The sequence below is a fragment of the Cricetulus griseus genome (assembly GCF_003668045.3).
Source record: "Cricetulus griseus strain 17A/GY chromosome 1 unlocalized genomic scaffold, alternate assembly CriGri-PICRH-1.0 chr1_1, whole genome shotgun sequence".
NCBI lineage: Eukaryota > Metazoa > Chordata > Mammalia > Rodentia > Cricetidae > Cricetulus > Cricetulus griseus.
This window is the reverse complement of record NW_023276807.1, coordinates 193132302-193152295: the sequence shown is the minus strand read 5'-3', so window position 1 is coordinate 193152295 and position 19994 is coordinate 193132302. Positions and strand designations below refer to the sequence as shown.

Here is a 19994-nt window from a genome sequence, read left to right as displayed (position 1 = left end):
ATGAGATCCATTATTTTGTATGCTAAAATTTTATTTTGTTTTTGGAGAAAGGATTTCTCTGTGGCTTTGGAGGCTGTCCTGGCTCTAGCACTCTTAAACCAGGCTGGTCTCAAACTCACAGAGATCTGCCTGCCTCTGTCTCCCTAGTGCTGGGATTAAAGGCATGCGCCACCACCGCCCAGCTGAAGTAATACTATTCCTTTTTCTTTTCTAAGTGATTTATTTTCATTTTTTTATTTGCATTGGTGTTTTTCTTGCATATATGTCTGTGTAAGGATGTTGGATCTCCTGGAGCTGGAGTTACAGACAGTGATAAACGGCCATGTGGGTGCATGGAGTTGAACCTGGATCCTCTGGAAGAGCAGCCAGGGCTCTTAACCACTAAGCCATCTCTACAGAACTGCTAAAAAAAAATTTTATGTCAAAAATAAAAATAATTTTTGCCAACTCAGGCGTTGGTGGCACACGCCTTTAATCCCAGCACTCGGGAGGCAGAGGCAGGCGGATCGCTGTGAGTTCCAGGCCAGCCAGCCTGGTCTCCAGAACAAGTGCCAGGATAGGCTCCAAAGCTACACAGAGAAACCCTGTCTCGAAATAATAATAATAATAATAATAATAATAATAATAATAATAATAATAATAATAATTTTTGCCAGGCATTGGTGGTGCATGCCTTTAATCCCAGCACTAAGGAGGCAGAGGCAGGCATATCTCTGAGGCCAGACTGGTCTACAGAGCAAGTTTCAGAACAGCCTCTAAAACAATAAAGAGAAACCCTGTCTCGGGGGAAAATAAATAAATAAATAAATAAATAAATAAATAAATAGATGAAATTTTGGGAAAAATTTTACTAGGTATAGTCAGTGGTCCAACACCTCCCTATTATGACCTTGGGAGAGTTAGTTTCCATCTACAGTACTGCATTAAAAAGTTTTTCCAAGACTGTTTCATTCATTTGTACATGTACCTAAACCCCAATCTAAGAAAAAACATTAGGAGTAGTGGAGATAAGTTTAGAAAAACATCAGCTGACTCAGAGAAATGGTTACTGGATTGCTTCGGTTGCTGAAAATCTGTAATGGACAAGCTTTTGGTTATATGCCACAAAATAAAAGTTTAAATTATCTATTAAGATAGCAAAAGACATAGCTAGGAGTGGTGGTGCACGTCTTTAGTCCTAGCACTTAAGGGAGAGGCAGGTGGATCTACATGAGTTTGAGGTCATACTGGTCTACTGAAGGCAGTTCCAGGACAGCCAGAGATTCATGGTGAGACCCTGTCTGGAAAAAACAAAGCAGCCAAAGCTATATAGTGAGACCCTGTCTTAAAAAAAAAAAAAAAAAGAAGAAGAAGCAAAAGACAGTAAGAGTTTTATTACTGTTAAGTCCATAAGAAGAAAGTTCAGAATAAATGTTTAGCACTTTGACTTTTACTACATGAGTTTTAAAAAAAATTCTAGATTCTACTTCAAACTCACTTACTTACTACTACTTGTACTAATAGTCTCTAAACATAAAAACTCCTTCGGGTTTAAGAAAAAAAGTCAAACCACAGCAGCTTTCTTTGCTTCCTAAATAAATATACAGACAAAAATGAATATTTACAAAACATACTCCCCAAAAAAGCATTATGTTGTCTAAAATGGATATAAATATACTAGTTCAAAATATCACCAAAAACAAGTTTATATAAATCCCAAAATACTTAGCAAAATACCTTGCATATTGTAAGTTCTCAATAAGTAATGATTCGTACAAGGTTGGTAATTAAGTCCATAATTTCAAATTGAAAACTAACTTGAATGACCTTCTGCCCTTCAACCCTCCAAGGGTTTGTAGAAATACAGACTGCTGCATTGTTCATGTTTCACTCATTCAAACATTTATATAGTGCCTATTCTTTGTTCTCAAGAGCTCACATCTGGCAGGGCAATAGAGCATTTGCATTACACTTATTTTGTTGTCTAGGGCCCATAATGAAGTTATAGTCAAAGTTCTATAGGAGTAAAGAAAAAGAAGCCATCCATTCTTCAGAAAGTCAGGGAAAGTTTCTCCCTGGAACTAAGCCTCAGGCATAAAAGGGAAAGGTCATTTTGGAAGACAAAAGAAGTAGAAAAGGCACTTGTTTTAAAAAGGAACAGTGAATACTGTCATATTCACTGGTGAATCAAATTTGAGATGAAGGAAAAAAACAGAAATAATGGATGGGGGCGGTGAAAGACAGACTTTAATACTAAAAAATCAAGATTGTTTTTGAGCAAGTGTGGAGTATTTGTCCATAACACCAGAGAAAAACATGAATCTCAGAGAATAAAGTTTTTAGAATAAATGCCACCCTTTTCCTCTGTCCATCAACACTTTTATCCTTTGCATGCATTCTACTATGGAGCTATATACCAGCCAGCTGTATTTTTCTTGATTCAAATATAAAGTAATTGTCATTAAGAACCAATCTCACTGCCAGGTATTAATGGCACATGCCTTTAATCCCAGCACTAAGGAGGCAGAGGCAAGAAGATTTCTATGAGTTAAGGATAGACTGGTCTTCAGAGAGAGTTCCAGAACAGCCACTGAAAAACCTGTCTTGAAAACCCAAAACACAAAAAACAAGGAAGAACCAATCTCATGCCAAATTGGGCACTGCACACCAGTCTAAGTACCAGGGAGATTAAAGCTAGCTTGGGCTAGATAGCAAGTTCTGGCTAGCCTGAGCTATGTAACAAGACCTTGTCTCCAAAGTCTCCAATTCCCAAAAAAGAACCAATCTCTCTACTTAAAACCTTAAATAATGGACATTCTACTTCCTACTTGCTAGAGAACAGGTCTTCGGCTAGCATAAATACCATTTAAGGAAACAGAACAGGAGCCTAAAATGGTAAAGAATAGTTTTAAGGCCAGGTGTGGTAGAGCACACCTTTATTCTCAACATTTACTAGGCAAAGGAAGGTGGATCTCTGAGTTCAAGACCAGCCTGGTCTATACAATGAGTTCCATGACAGCCAGCTATAGCACACTGTTTAGTGAGACCCTGGCTCCAAAAAAGGAAAGTATGAATTTAAGGAATATAGTAAATAACTAGATGGGAGGGGATGATTAAGTATATAAACTATTCTTTCTCCTGTATCATGTGTGTGCACCGACTACAGAAACCAGAAGAAGGTGTTGGATCCCCTGGATATGGAGTTAAAGATACTTGTGTAAGCCACCATGTGGATGCTGGAAAACCTGGGTCCTCTAAAAGCAACCAGTGCCCTTAATCATTGAACCCATCATCTCTCCAGGCCCTAATCTGTTTTTAAAACTCTATATATTAGATTAAATAGGTTATTGATTTTTCCACTATTGTAAAAAGCATCATGAAAAGAAATACACATGTGATTTACAAATACAATCTAGCTTCCAATACATAGTTAATGTTCTGTACCTTAAATATAAATTATCATATAAACAACTTTCTTATATAAACTAGCATTTCTATTTTTAAAAAAAATCTTAGAAATCGATTAAAACATACAAATAAAATTAAAAACAATGAACATATAATCTGAGTCCAGATCTTAGAAGTCATGTTTAGACACGTCAAGGAAAGAAGCAACCTGGCTTTCTTCTGTTGCAATGACTTCCTTGCAATGTATAATCTCATTCCTGCTTCTATGCCTTTTCTTAAGCAATTCCTCCCACCCAAAACTCCTTTCCTCGATTCACTCCTATCTACACTTTGCCTTTTTTCTAAGCCTGTCAGTCTAGCTGAATTTGCATTTCTTCCATGAACTGTTATCCATGAATCTTTCCCTAAAATCTTCAGTTTTATAGAAATCATACTAGACAAGTTAATCTAATACACCAGTCTGTTTATTTTGTCTATGGCCATTTAATCATTTTCATTTCTACCATCATGTTGTACTTAATAAAATCGCATCCTGTTTAAAATGTCACAGTCTTGGGATGGCAGTGTTTATGAAGTTGGCCCTGTAGAGATCAAGTCAAGAATCAAAATACCTGTGTTCAAACCATGGCTCTACCATTTATTAGCAATATGAAATCAGGCATGTTAACCTTACCTATTCTCCTTATGACTCAATTTTCTCATATGCATGAGAGAAAAATAAAAACCTACCACAAAGTTGAGGGTGAAGTAAGTTAAATGTAAAGCAGTGGTTGGTTCTCAAACTTCCTAATGCATAGACCCTTGAATACAGTTCCTCATGTTATGGTGACCCCCCACAATTAGCAATTATTTCATTGCTACTTCATGACTGTAATTTTGCTACTATTATGAATCATAATGTAAATATCTGATGTGCAATCCTCAAAGGGGTCGAGACCCACAGGTTGAGGATGCAAAGCATTTAGAAGAATGAGACACAATGCACAAGCTGTAATTTCTTTGCTTCAGGCCCTTACTGTACATACTGTATCACATTCCTTAGTGATTTTGACTGTTATGTGATCTCTATCCAAAATTCTCTTTGGCTTTTTTTTTTTTTTTTTTTTTTTTTTAACTATACAAGTCTTGCTATGTAGCCCCAGCAAGCCCAGACTCATTAACAAATAAGGCCATCCAAATATACCCACCCATAATCCTACCATATGGATACATTTACTTGTTCAGTGGCATTTCTGAGTCAAATGAAGATCTATTATCTGCTATAAAATTTGAAGAGTTTATAGAGTCCACAAAGGAGTAAAAGATGATAGATACACAAAAGGCAGATAAGACAGATGTTAACATCACTAAGATGAATTGTTAAGACTAGTAAATACCACACGTTGACAAAACCGTAACTCACTCTTCATGAATTTAACATTAAAAAGCATCACCTATGTATCCATGGTAATGCCCACACTCAAGCCCATCCATGACTATATTTCTTTTGCTTGATAAACTTCAACTTTACTTCAAAACCAAACCCCCAAATTTCCATTTGCCTACATTTTGCCACATTTCTAAAATGCACATTTATGAACTGAATAATCAAAAAGTGTAAGTATCCAGGCATGGTGGCAGACACTTGTAATCCTACCACTAAAGAGGCTGAAGAAAAAAAGCATTGCCTCAAGTAGTCTTGGATACAGAGTGAGAAAAAACCATGTCTCAAAATTACAAAACATACACTTCAAGTGTTTATTACTTCTTCTAGCTTTTACTAGGCCTTCCATAATGGCAAATGCAGAATAGCTCACCAACAAAGTCAACCAAAGGGCATACTACTCCAGTTTCCTACCTCCAAGGCAAAATGCCTACTGGGACAAAGTTATCAACTTCACTATCTTCTACTTTTAAAATTATTTCTCTATCTGCCATTGTATTAAACAATTTCTGGACTTGGGATGTAGCTAAATTAGTAGTGCTTTCTTAGCCTGTACAAAGTCCTGGGTTCAATCCTCAATACTCATAAACTAGATATAGTGGCAAAAATCTGAATTTCCAGCATTTTGGGCATATATTGAGTCTGGAGTGAGCTTGGCATACAGGAGATCCTGTCTGAAAATGAAAAGAAACCTTCCTAAGACTCCACAGATCATCGTGATTCATATAGCACTGTTTCGGGTTCACTCTTTCCCCCAAACACCCTCCCTATTGAATACTGAGGCTTTAATAAAGCAAAGCACTGGGTACTAAGTGATTTGCATAATGATCTCAATCCCTAAAATACTAAGAGAGCAGTGGACATGGCTCAGTGGTACAACAGGTGTTCGGTGCACACAAGGTCCAACATTTCTTTCCCATTACAAAAATAAAAAATTTAAGCAGACGATATTATCCACAGATAAGAGAACTAAGGGTGCTTAAAAACTAACTTTCCTGAAATATCTATAGGAGTGGATTCTTCCATCTTTACATATCATAATTTTTAACGAATATTATTAGGTCTGGAGGGTTTTGCTATTAGCCTAATACAAGAGAGCTCTTAAAACTACAAATTTCATACACAAAGCAATAAATAGTACTTGGCAAAACTGGTTTGGTTTTCTATCTCCCAGTGTCTGGCAAAGAATACATGCTCAATAAAAACCTGTCTGTCTAAGCCAATACTTTAAAATTAATTCCTAAAATAATTTGATCACAAGGGAAGACCTAACCGTTTGTTTAAACTAAATAAGGTGGTATAAAGATCAATAATTACACAAAATATACCCAAGCCATAGGTGATATTTTAACTGATAACACAAAAAGGAAAAAAAAGTGAAAATGGGAGAAATAAACCAAGTCTATCATTCAAAGAATTCTCCCCACCCCTCTCTCCATCTTGATTTTCTGAGAAGGGTTTCACTAGTGATCTTAAACTAATTAAGTAGCCAGGCGTATTACAGGTGTGTGTCACTGGGCCAAGAACTATTTTTCAAACAAGAACTGCAGTTGCAAAGCAAATCTGTTGTCTGATTAGGCTACACCTGTTTCCCAAGAACATAAGAAGGTAAAAATGTAAAAGTGGATTGTATTAAGACTCTAGTAGTCAATTAATGTTGGAATTCTATAAAGAACTCTATACTCATTTGCAAAGAGACACAGGTCATCTATGAATGCACCCAAATGTTAGCTTTCAGGGGGTAAAAGAAAGAGAGAGAGAGAGAGAGAGAGAGAGAGAGAGAGAGAGAGAGAGAGCATCTTGTAACTCAGAAAAAAAAGTTAACACACTTTTCAGTTCTCATCCTACACACAGAATAGGTTACAGGCATTATGCAAGCACACAGCAATTGGGGATCTTTTTCTTCTTTAAAAAAAAAAGATACAGTTTATTTTGTAATTCCTTAATTCAGTAGCTGCACAAGTATTACTTTCTCTAGAGAGTCAAGTTTCTTTATTTCAAAATATCAGTCTTGAAGATAAATTCTCCTCTAAAAAAAGACCTAATCATGTCAACTCAGAAAGGGGGCAAAAAGTCAGGAGACAAAATTGGAGACAGCCCTATTAGTCTTATGTAACTTGCTTTAAGTTGGAATTAATTCAGTAGTTCAACCATAACGATGGTTTTAGGTCCAAAGATGAAGTCTTTAAAATATTCTCCATACAAACAAATTTCTTAAAAACCAGAAGGATTTTTTTTTTTTAATACAAGCAACTATCGAAGTGAAGTGCCAAGATAAACAAGCTAAATTGGATTAAAAATTAAAAGCAAGCCCAGGCATGGTGACCTTTAATCCTAGCACTTCGGCGGCAGAGGCAGGCAAATCTCTAAGTTTGAGGCCAGCCTGGTATATAGAATCAGTTCCAGGTCAGCTGGGGAAGAGAGAGAGAGGGAAGGAGGAAGAGTTAGAAGGAGAAGAGGAAGAGGTAGAGAGAGGGAAAGGGAGAAAGAGAGAGAGGTGCCCAGGAATTCTTATTATAAGTAATATTATAATTGATATTACTGGATATAATTTAAGAAAAATAAGCTAAATTATTAATACTAACTTTCAAAAGCAATAGATTTCTGTTCATCCAACCTGTAAACAGAAGTCTGAAAATGTAGTTAATTATTCCAACCTAATTAAATTGCCTTTAATTTTTACAAATTATTTCATGAGGTACAAATAAGTATCAAACCTTACAAAAACATTAAGTTTACACAGTAATTATGCTACCAGGCAGGCCCTGAGTTGAATTCAATTACAAGCTATGTGTTAACTACTTTCACCACGGTGACACTTGAGCCTGGATGTAATCGTGGCCACAGATTCGGGCACTGCTTTGGGAACTGCTGTTTGCTTAATCAAGCACTGAACTGCAGACTCACCTTTCTAAAAGGACCGAAGCAAGAGGTCAAGTTTCACTATCTACTTTTCAGAAACGAATTAGGGTTTGGGATTTCACTGGGAATGACCAAGTTATCTAGAAGCCATCAATACCTTCTCTGTTTTTCATTCAACCACTTTGATTAAATTTCCACTAGAATTCAGACACACAAAAAGCTGATTCCATGGCTTCGAAGAAAAGGGTCCTCTGGGAACAAACCCTGAGATGGCGCATACCTCATACTTCTCGGAGAGGGAATGGGGAAAGAAAAGTAAAGATTGTAAAACACTGTAGTGGCATTACCTTGCTCGTCTTGTGATCAAACCAGACGAGAGCATGGTTCCTTGACAGCACTTTGCAATCAAAGGTGGCATTATTCTGCGCTGGTCGACAGCGTGCCACCGAGCGGCCAATCTTGATGGGCTCGTCCAGGTAGACATGACGCTCCTGAAACGGGTGCGAGTTCGGGCGGCAAGTGAAGATGGCCAAGGCTGACGGCATCGAGGACAGGCTGGGGGGGTGTCTCTACCAGGGACAATGAGGAGCTCCTCCAGGTTCGGAATGCTCTTCACAAGCCTATACCCCTATCCCCCCAAAATTTTTAAATTAAAACAAACTGCGCATTGTCTAAGCATAACCAGTGAACATCAACAACTCTTCAATTGGGCAGGAAGACAAGCCAGCGCAAGCCCCATCACCTCCTTTAAAACACAGAGGTTCCTTGACCAAAAAATGTCCCCAACCAGCAGCTTTCAGTCCATCTTCCCTAGGAAGAAGAAGCTCAAACATTGGGCAGCTTCGGCCAAGAAAACTCCTGGAAGACAGTTTAGTGACGGGAGGTATCCAGGCAGATGAGTCACACACCAATTCTTGTGTTTTGTTGGAGATCCCGGCCGCTTCTCCCCTTCGGTAGCGGAAACGTTGCAGCACTGCAGCATGAAGAGAGTTGACTGGGTGCAGCCAGGAAGGTCCTTTGGGGCCCAAGGAAGAGGAGCCGAGGACCTCCGGGCAGCCACCGCCGGTCCTCAGGGCTCTCGGTGATGAGAAGAAGCGCAGGGGTCCACGAGGAGGGCTAGAGGGCCAGCGGGCCGAGGTGCATGGCCCCTGCTGCGCCGAGGCCGCCCGGGAGTGGCAGGGGTCCCCGACCCGACGTGAGCCGAGGCTGTGATCCCAGGCTGGAGGCGTGGGAGGGCTGCCGGGGCACGGGCGGCTGCTGAGTCGCGAGTCCCGGGCACCTGGCGGGTGTCCCCGCGACCAGGGCGGGGACCCGGCTCTGCAGGCCGGTGCGGACAGAGAGAGGCGCTACCCCAGGGAGGCTTGGGCGCCCGGGCCGGCGGGAAGTTGGTTCCGGAGCTCTGGGCTCTGCTGCTCAGCACATGGGTCACCTCCCCTCAGGATCGTCCTCGCGAGGGTCGCATCTCAGGAACTGGCAGCTCCCGGAGGACGATGGTGTGGGGGAGGGAGGCTGGCCCGGAGGTAGAGGGAGAGGCCTGGAGGCCGGGGCTGGGTCCGCCGCAGCCTCCTCCACTCGCAGCCAGTGCGGCAAGCTCAGGCGCTGGCGGACGAGGCAGGAAACTTTCCGACCTAGTGGGGGAAACACCAAAACAAACGGCAGTCAGGAACCGGTGCCCGCTCGCCTCAGCCCTCAACCCCTTAGCCAGCCCTCGCCAGCCCCGGCCGCTGGCTACGACCTCGGGCAACCTCTTCTAAGGCAGGCTACAGGAATCGGGAGCCAGGACGGCACGCCAGTCCTGCCTCCCTTGCCGACACCGCCGCCTCCACCTCCGCCGCCGCCTCAGCTTACCTTGCCAGCGCTGGCCGCCATAGTGACTCTGACTGAAACCTACCCGGTGCACCGCCACGGGAACGCGCACCCTTTCATGGGCCCTCCTCCGCCGTCTCCCGTGCCGTAGTCGGGGATGTCATGTGAGCGACGCTGTGGAAGCCATGTTTGTCACTGGCAGAGAAGTGGGCAACCTCATTCCTAACACGACTCCGGCGCCATCTTTGTTAAGGGCCAGAAGCTTCAAACCTCCGGACAACCTTAACAACCATTTTGGTAAAGGGCAAGAGAAACTTTGAGGGGTTGAATGTTTCAAGAACACCCAGCGGCAACTTCCCGGTTCAACTTATGAGTAAGAAAGTACCAACTTTTATTAAATGTATTCACTGTAGTTCTCACTGAAAATAAAAACACCTGAGTAGGATCGATCCAGGCAAAGTAAAGACTCATTAGCAGCCATTGTAGCTGTGGGCAACTGAGTCACTCACTATTGCCTTACCGGTGACCAAACAAATTCCGCAAGTCCCTGGATTTGGTAACACCTGGACTTTTCCTCGCTGTGCTAAATTCTCCGTGCTTTGTGCATTCCATTTCGAATTCCTGTCCTTTTCACTGACAGTGTTTCTCAGGACTCCTACGTGGATTCTAACACAAAAGTAGTGAGACCAGAATGTTTGTTTTGTTGGGGGCGGGGTGTGGGGTGGTTAGTTAGAGACAGGTTTTCTCTGTGTAGCCCTGGTTGTCCTGGAATTCTCTATGTAGATCATGCTGGCCTCGAACTCAGAGATCCACCCGCCTCTGCCTCCTGAGTGCTGGGATTAAAGGTATGTGCTGTGAGACCCAAAAGTTTTAAAACATTTCCAAAGAGGGGTCGAAAGTTTCTAGTAAGAAAATATGGAGTGTTGCCCAACTAACAATCCTGAAGTATGAGTTAAACCTGAGAATCGGGAGGAGAAAGACCAGTATGTAAGGAGTTATTGTTCTAAAGAATAATGTAGCCAGAGCTTAATGAAACTGTAGACAACCTTAATCTTTTAGAATCAGTGTTGACTTCATTCTTGAGATTCCTGTGACCACAATCTTCCCTGTGAAATCTTGGACATGGCTTTAAACTTCTTTAGGACACTTTTTGTCTTCTAAAACACGGTAGTACATAACCTCCTTAGAGTTCATGATATTAAACCACATTCTCCTAAACAGTATTCATTTCAGTATTTCTGTACGGCTTTAAACCTATGCTGAGTCCAGAGGACACAGATGAACACAGCCTTGATCTCTGCCCTTTGGTTGTGTAACCAGTGTTGTGGCTTTGAGACTGAAGGAATAGAATAAAGTAACTTGATTTAGTATATTCAGGACTCTGCTTAAGGGAGTCAGGGACATCCTTCTGGGAGAAGTAATAAAAACTGAATGAAGGAAGGTTGAAAGACTACATTAAGTATGTATTTGCTACATGGTTTACTAAGTTCCCAGGAAGAGGGATAGCAAGTAGTAAAATGAGGCTGTTTAAAACAATACATCAGTGTGCCTGGAACAGTAGCTAAGTAAATATTTAATGTATGGATGGAAATCACATACTATTATTAGATATAGTCAGACTTTCTTTGGACTGTCAGCTCCTGAGTAATAACATGAAAACTTTTTATTAATTAGTCTTAGTTTAGGCTTGTTCCCAACTAGCTCTTTAAACCTAAATTAACCTGTTTATATTAATCTACATCCTATCACGTGGCTAGTTACCTCTCCTTAGCACCATCTATCCAACTTCCTCCACATCTGGTTGGAGAATCTGCCACCTCAGATTCTTTCCCAGAGTTCCTACCTCTGCTGAGAAGACCCACCTATCCTCTCCTGCCTAGTTATTGGCCATCCTGCTTTCCTGCTTCCTCCATGTCTGGCTGGCTGCCCCCCTTTTTTACTTTGCCTGGCAACCCCACCTATCCCTCCTCTGCCTGGCTGTTGGCCATTCAGCTTTTTGTTAGACCCATCAGGTGCCTTAGGCAGGCAAGGTGAACAGCAACACATCTTTACGTAGTTAAATAAATGCAGCATAAACAAAAGTAAGACACCTCTACACAGCTAAACAATTTTTCTGCAACACAAACAAATGAAAGACATCTTTACATAGTTAAGTATTCTATTCTACAACACCTTCACACTTTTTTATGGTTCTTCATCATTTCAACAAATATATTGACTATCTGTAGTGCCCCAGGTGTTTTGTCCTAGAGAATAAGGACATACTGGAAAATTTTATTATCAGGATGAATTTTTTTCCTTCTGATAACTTTTAGCCTTAAATAATAAACTAAAGCATGGGTGGTAGAGAATGCCTTTCATATACCAGGAGGCAGAGGATCTCTGAGTTTGAAGTCAGCCTTAGCAAGTTCCAGGGTAGCCAAGGCTACATAATGAGACCCTGTCTCAATAAAGAAGAAAATTTTCCACAAACCTCTAATGAGTTGCATGAATAAGTTTTAAAGTTACTTAATTGGTTTTTTTATTACTATTGATTCTACAAACATTTAATTGGATACCCGATGGAAAACAGAAACTGTCAAATGCCCTGGAATTTGAAAAGTGAAGAAGAAAATTAATCCCTATAGTTTAGATGAAGGCACACTAAGATACTTGCTATATCTGGAGCGACTCAAAAGTAATGGGAGCATGAAAGAATAATTTAAACCAGAACTTTAAACATGAGTAGGAGCTGGGTGTGTAGGCCAGGAGCAGAATGATGACCTACCATTTGCATGGCCTTGGGTCCACCCCAGGACCACAAGTGTTGTGGGATATTTGTACACTGTGTGAAGGTATTTGCTGTGATTGGTTTAATAAAGAACTGAGTAGTCAATAGCTAAACAGGAGGTATATGTGGGACTTCCAGGCAGAGAAAGAGGAAGTAGGAGATGGAACAAGGAATGCAAGAGATGCCAGGAATACAGAGAGGAAATAGGAGTTGCAAGATGGAAGAGAAGTAACTCCACATGATAGAACATAGATTAATATAAATGGATTAATTTAAGTTAATAAGAGCTAGTTAGGGATAAGCTTAACCTATAAGCCTAGCTTTCATAATTAATAGTAAGTATCTGTGTTGTTATTTGTGAGCTGGCAGTCCAAAGAGAAAAATCCATCTACATACAAGAAGAAAACAACCAAAAATGTTGGAATAAGCCAGCTAATTTGGTACTAATGATGTAGAAACATTTTAAGCCAAAGCAATATCTTCAACAAAGAGCTAGACACTTGAGAAGACAACACTTTAAGGGAATTAGAAGGAGATCTATTACTAGAGAATAAGGGTTGTTTCATTAGGATTTATTTCTATTCCTGTGAAGAGACAACATGACAATGGCAACTCTTTTTCTTTTTTGGCTAAGGATGACATGTTTATTATACACCTCTGTTGAGTAGTTTTGTTTATTTGTTTTTTATTTAACTTCTTTATTGATTCTTTCGGAGTTTCACATCATGTACCCCAATTCTGCTCACCTACCAGGCCACCCATATCCTCACCTCACCCCTGAAGTACCCCCCCACAAAGGAGAACATAACAAAGTAAGCAAGCAAGCAAACAAACAAAAACAAGAAGAAAAAACCCACCGGGCGTTGGTGGTGCACACCTTTAATCCCAGCACTTGGGAGGCAGAAGCAGGCGGATCGCTGTGAGTTCAAGGCTAGCCTGGTCTCCAGAGCTAGTGCCAGGATAGGCTCCAAAGCTACACAGAGAAACCCTGTCTCGAAAAACCAAAAAAGAAGAAGAAGAAGAAGAAGAAGAAGAAGAAGAAGAGGAGGAGGAGGAGGAGGAGGAGGAGGAGGAGGAGGAGGAGGAAGAAGAAGAGGAAGAGGAAGAGGAAGAAAAAGAAGACCAAAACAATTCAAACAAACAAACAAAACACCTCTTTGCTTGTCAACTTTCTCGCCCTCGAACACCTCTTCATTCATCCTGGTTGATGTTCATTAAGCTTAAAAATTAGAAGGAACATGGACCATAGAGAGAACATTAGTCATAGAGTTACAGGACAGGAGAAGGAGAGGAGAGGGAGAGAGGGTTGGAGAGAGAGGGTAAGATCAGAACAGTAAGAGAGAGATGAAGAAGGTAAGAGAGTGTGAGAATAAGATAGGAAGAGGAAGGGACTACCACATGGAGGTGCTCACTTAAAAGGGGAAGCTCACGCATGAGCCCTGAGTCCTTACACAGCCCCGTAACTAGTGATGTAGCCGTGATGTGGCCACGTAACACAGGGGCCCTTTGAACTGCCTAAGTATCTGCCTGAATGCCACACGTCCCACCCATTGTCAGGGGCCAGGGTAAACATACCAGTTCCAACAATGGTGATATTGGGGGTCTCAGTGTGTCATAAAGTATACCCCTTTGTCCTATCAGCTTTATTAGCAAAAAATTCATTGCAATAAGTCACTGGTTTAGCTCAAGGCCTCTGGTTTCTGGTACACTATCATCACTGAATCCTTAATAGAACTGCTATGGGAGCCAGTCGGTGGTGGCATACGCCTTTAATCCCAGTACTTGGGAGGCAGAGGCAAGAGGATCTCTGTGAGTTCGAGACCAGCCTTGTCTACAAGAGCTAGATACAGGACAGCCTCCAAAGCCACAGAGAAACCCTGTCTGGGGGAGGGGGGGAAGAATTGCTCTGGGATATCCTGTGGCTGCCCCAAGTGTTGGAGATCTTTCTGGTCTCATTCCACAGGACCAGTTCCTTCGAAAGCTCCAGCAGGTCCTACATGAGGTAGATGGTAGGGTGGGTCAACCCAAGGTCTGGCTGTGGGCCTGGGTGGTAGCTGAGCAATCATGGTAATTATTATAAGGTAGACATTTAGTTGAGGGGGCTTGCTTACAGTTTCAGAGGTTCACTCCATTATCAGCATGGTGGGGTGCAGGCAGACATGATGCTGGAGAAGTAGCTGGAGTCCTATATCTTGCAAGCAACAAGAAATCAGCTGAAACACTGGACAGTATGCTGAGCATGGAAAACCTCAAAACCCACCCCCAAGTGACATACTTCCTTTAACAAGGTCATACTCACTCCGACAAAGCCACACTTCCTAAAAGTACTATTCCCTATGAGTTTATGAGGACCAATTACATTCAAACTACCACAAGGGGTAAGAGAATGAGTGGGAAGGAGTCAGAAGTCAGAGAACTTGTAAACAGTGTGATAGTTGGACTTTTTCCATCAGGACAGCAATAATGACAGGGAAATGTATTAATTATGAAAGCTCGGCCTGTAGCTTAGGCTTGTTACAAACTAGCTCTTACAACTAAATTAACCCATTTATTCATCTATGTGTTGTCAGGTGACTTGTGGCTTTTACCTCTTTTCTTTGATGTCTGTTCCCTCTTGTCTGTTGGTGACTCCTCCCTTCTTCCTCCCAGCATCCTCTGTGCCTAGAAATCATGCCTAGCTATTGGCCATTCAGCTTTTTATTAAACCAATCGAAATAACACATCTTCGCAGTACAAAAAGATTATTCCACAACAGTAGACTCAAAACATTTTCATTTTTTTCTAGAGTGCCAAAGTAGAGTAATTAAAAAAAACTTTCAGAATCAAACATGATGTCTATTGCCATTTACCGACACAATAGTAAATTTTTTAACTTCACTAAGTCTGTTTCCTCATTTGGAAAAGTGTATTTAATACTTCCCAGAATTTAATAAGATACTTCAAGAGAAAATAACAACCATAATGACTAGAAAACAGTAGGTGCTCTGAAAATGTTATTTTATTATTGTTACTAATAGAATTTCCCCAGCTCTACACACACAGAGATACACACACGCGCGCGCGCGCGCACACACACACACACACACACACACACACACACACACACACACAGGAACAAGATGTTACCTCCAGTTTGTATATACAGAATCTTAGCTGTAAATGGAAACACAAAAAGAAATGTCTATATTCTGTTATACTGTACTACCTCCCAAAATTAATGTTAACAAACAGAATGAGCTTTCTAGCAAGAAAAAGCTTGGAACTGCTATGATCTGCTAGAGTGAAGAATCTTACCCTTCTACACAGGGCACTGGAAATGCCAAATGCATTGAAGGCATTCTTCACTCACTGTTATTTGGCAGGCACAGAAAATGCTTAAATTAAGAACTCTCATACATGAGATATTTTGAATTGTAGGCCATGTGGGTGTTCTTTTCTATGATTCTGTATCCGTACAGATTTTTAATTAAATTAAAAGTATGCCATGGATTCTGTTTTGTTTTTTGTTTGTTTGATTGATTCATTGATTGATTGATTTTTATTTTTGAAGCAGAGTTCCTCTGTGTAGCCCTGGCTGTCCTGGAATTCACTCTGTAGACCAGGCTGGCCTCAAACTCAGAGTGCTGCCTCGGGTTTCCTGACTCGGTTTCCTGAGTCCTGGGATTAAAGCCTGTGCCAACACCACCCATGTTTTAAGAAACTGGGATGGCAATATTTCCTGATAGTGTAACTCTTTTCCTTTTTAAAAACCGTTTATCTTCTTATAGACTGACAAGATTGCCACTATTATGATCTAGGTTACCTTTCAATCTTGAAAAGGTAAGATAAAATTGTACAATTATTATCACAGCACCCCCAAATGAGAATTGTTTTCATGTCAGATATATCAGGGACAACTCTGTAAATTCAGTGAATATACAACTTTCCAAAACTGATAACATCCTAATTGGATTTCAACTAGTTATCTTGGATATAATAAATTATGGAATGCTTTATGTAAGTGCTTAAGCAGATTGCTGGTTTGAAAATACTGTACAAGCAGACATTTCCAAACCTCTGATATTGCAATAGGATATGGTCATCTACAAAGTTCACTTTCTTTTTTATTATTATTAAACAGGTATTTTTAAATATTTATTTGTTTACAGTTGATGTGTATGAGTGCTTATCTGTAGTTATGTATTGCACCACTTGTGTTCCTGATATCTGAAGAAACAGAGACAGGGCTTCTGATCCCTTGGAGCTGGAGTTATAGGCAGTCATAAGTTATCCATTGTGGGTGCTCAGATCTGAATCTGGGACCTCTGCAAGAGCAGCAAGTGCTCTTAACTACTGAGCCATCTCTTCAGCCCCCACAAGTCATGTTCAAGGACTCACAGTTGTGTTTTTAAAATAGCAAAAAATATATAATATTTTAAGTAAGTTTACAATTTTGTGTTGGGCCACACTCATGGCTATCCCAACTTCAGTCTGTGGGCCACAGGTCAGATTGAAGCCAGGCATACTCAAATATTAAAAGTGTGAGCATTAGTATTTTTAAAGGCACATTCTGGCTTACTACAATTGAAGCTGAACCAGCCATAGTAGTGCACACTTGTAAGCTTAGCCCTGGAGAGGTAGGAACAGGAGGATCAAGAATTCAAGCCAAGGTGGACTAAATAAAGAATTCAAAGCTGGCTTGGGCTACACAAAACCCTGTGCTTAAAAGGGGAAAAAAAAGTTGATTCCTTGCCCACTAAGGCTCTCCTCTTCAGTGGAAACACCCATCATTTCCCAGGTGTCCAGGGTGGAGTTGCCACCACATTCCAGAAGCACTGCTCATCTGTTTTGGTTTCCTGCTTCTTCAGGAAATAAAAGAAAAATAATTACCTAAGACAAGTAAAGACATTTGTTTTTCATTTAACACACAATTCCTGTGAATGTAAAAAGAGAGAATCAGAATGTCAACTCTAGAAAGAATCACAATTGATTCATCTTCTTCATTTTACACGCAAGGAATATGAGGCCCAGAAAAGGAAACTTTATTAGATGTGTGGTGACTATATCATAACATATCTATAGTGTAGCATTATTTTATAGGTAGGGAAACTGATCCTCTAGCTCAAATACTAAGATTTTTCAATCTGACATCCTAAATCACCATACAGACCCAGAATATGGGCTAGAGGATTTTTTCATAAAAACAAAATAAAATAAAAAATATGTAGTAATTTCTCTTGATTGATATGAGTGTATGCTATTTGGTTACTTAAGTAGAAGTCCTCTAGAACCATCATAAATGCCAGGTCTGGTGCCATTAACAGTTTGTCAGCTATATCCTTCCACACATTTGTTCTCAGCCATCTGAAACATGCCCTTTTAAATTCCATATCAATTAACTGAAATGGAAAAGTCAACAGTAAAAACCTTATTCTTAAAAGTAACAAATAGTGTATATTGCTAACAAAAGCCTTTTACTGGGAAAAAGAGAAGGGCTGAAATTGGGTTTGTTTTCTCACTCTTATGTAAGTCTCATCTTGATTATTCAAAGTGTCCTCTTGTCTTTTATAACTAACTTAAGAATGTTACTTGGTATGTAGCAAAGGCTTAAGAATAAAAAGGGCTGGGTCAGAGAGCCACATGAGACATTTTCTTTCTGAATTTTACTGATGTATCTGATTTGTTTCTAAATATCTTAGTTACCATGTAAACTATCAGAGCCCCTGTTTAAATGTGGTCATAACTAGTGATTTTTGAAAGATGTTTTAAGGCATATTTATTTTAGAAAACTATGGCATTCTGAAAATCAGTTTAATTGTCATTATTTGTGATTCATTATTAAGCTCCATTAGACCTCTTGTCTTAGATATATATGCCGTTGCTACTGCACAGCACTGGCATAGATAACATCAACATCTCACTGAGTGGGAATTCTGAAGAACTGACAGATTTCTCAGTGGTACTGTACCTTAAGGATACCTAAAAAGTTAGGTTGGTATGGAGTGAAGAGGTCTGTAACTCTAGAGCACCTCTTTTCCTCAGTCACCACCCACCCACCGACACCCCCACCACCCAGCATACTTAGCATTCAAGGCTTGATAGGGAGTGGGAAGATATCTATGGAGTCTTTATCAGCTTTGGATAGAGATAGTTCCATGTGTGCATAGCCTGTGTGTAGGGCCTGTGCTCAGATAATCGAAAGATGGAGGACTCCACCATCTTGACATTTTCCATTAATTTTTAAACAAGAGCTCTCTTCATTTGTACATGGTCCTCAAATGATATACCTGATCCTGCTTTAAAAACACTGCTTCAAACTCCCAGCCTCCATTGCTGTGTATCTAGCATGTTGACAGTCTTTTGAAATGCTGTGGGGAAGTTAGTAGTTTCCTGTTTTAGTTTTTGAGATGGGGTCTTACTGTATAGCCCAGGCTGGTCTCAAACTCTCCATTCTCCCTTCTCTGCCTGTTCTTGAGTCCTGGGATTATGGGTTGTATACCATGACAACTAGCAGAAGTTATTCTTGGAAATGGGGGATGGAAAGATGGTTCAGCTGGTGTGGTAGTTCAAATGAAAATGGCCCCCATAGGCCCATAGGGAGTAGCACTGTTAGGAGGTATGACCTTGTTGGAGTAGGTGTGGCCTTCTTAAAGGATGTGTGTAGCTTGGGAAAGGCTTTGAAGTTTCAGAAGCTCAAGCCCAGTGTCATCTTCTCTTCCTGATGCCTACATCTTCCAGATCTAAAATTCTGAGCTTCCTCTCCAACACTGTCTTCTACAAGGCTGCCATACTTGCCACCATGATGATAATGAATTAAACCTCTGAACTGTAAGCCATCCCTGATTAAATGTTTTCATTTATACAAGTAGCTATGTTGGTGTGCATAGTGATGCATGCCTTTAATCTAAGCACTTGGCAGATTTCTGTGAGTTCAAGGCCAGGCTGAGCCTGCTCTACGAAGAGTGTTCTAGGTCAGTCAGGGCTGTTACACAGAGAAACCCTGTCTCAAAAAAAAAAATTGCTGTGGTCATGGTGTCTATTCATAGCAATAAAACCCTAATTAAGACAGTTGGTAAATGTGCTTGCCACACAAGCTTGACAGCCTAAATTCAATCCCTGGAACCAACAGAAAAGTAGAAGGAAAAAACAACTCCACAAAGTTGTTCTTTGAACTCTTCATGCGTGCCAGGGTACATGCAAACACACACACACACACACACACACACACACACACACACACACCATGCATGCACATACACAATAATAATAAACTTTTTAAAAAGAGAGTGAGAATAAGATTAATGTTGACCCGGGTGGTGGTGGCACGCACCTTTAATCCCAGCACTCAGGAGGCAGAAGCAGGCAGATCTCTGTGAGTTCGAGATCAGCCTGGTCTACAAAGCTAGTTCCAGGACAGCCTCCAAAGCCACAGAGAAATCATGTCTCAAAAGACCCCCCCCCCAAAAAAAAGAAAAAAAAAGGATTAGTGTTGAATCAATCTAGAATTTCTATTCACTAAAGTTTAGCAGTTCAAAATGTTACAATCCTTTTATAAAACATCAAATATACATTGCAATACAATTAAAAATAAACATATTTTTATTTGTTTGTTTGTTTGGTTTGGCTTTTGGTTTTTCGAGACAGGGTTTCTCTGTGGCTTTGGAAGCTGTCCTGGAACTAGCTCTTGTAGACCAGGCTGGTCTCGAACTCACATAGATCTGCCTGCCTCTGCCTCCCGAGTGCTGGGATTAAAGGCATGTGCCATCA

The 19994-nt window shown here is 40.6% G+C and overlaps 1 protein-coding gene across 22 annotated transcripts in view; it reads right to left on the bottom strand.

Annotated features, from left to right (window-relative positions):
* Slmap (sarcolemma associated protein) overlaps positions 1-8242 on the bottom strand; it is a 123434-nt gene extending 115192 nt beyond the window's left edge. For all 22 annotated transcript variants that reach the window (XM_027389634.2, XM_027389633.2, XM_035453390.1 and 19 more), the window contains exon 1: positions 8020-8242. In XM_027389634.2, coding sequence (XP_027245435.1) covers positions 8020-8217 — 198 coding nt within the window. In that variant the 5' untranslated portion in view covers positions 8218-8242. The remainder of the gene's footprint in view (positions 1-8019) is intronic.
* Between the last annotated feature and the right edge of the window lie 11752 nt (positions 8243-19994).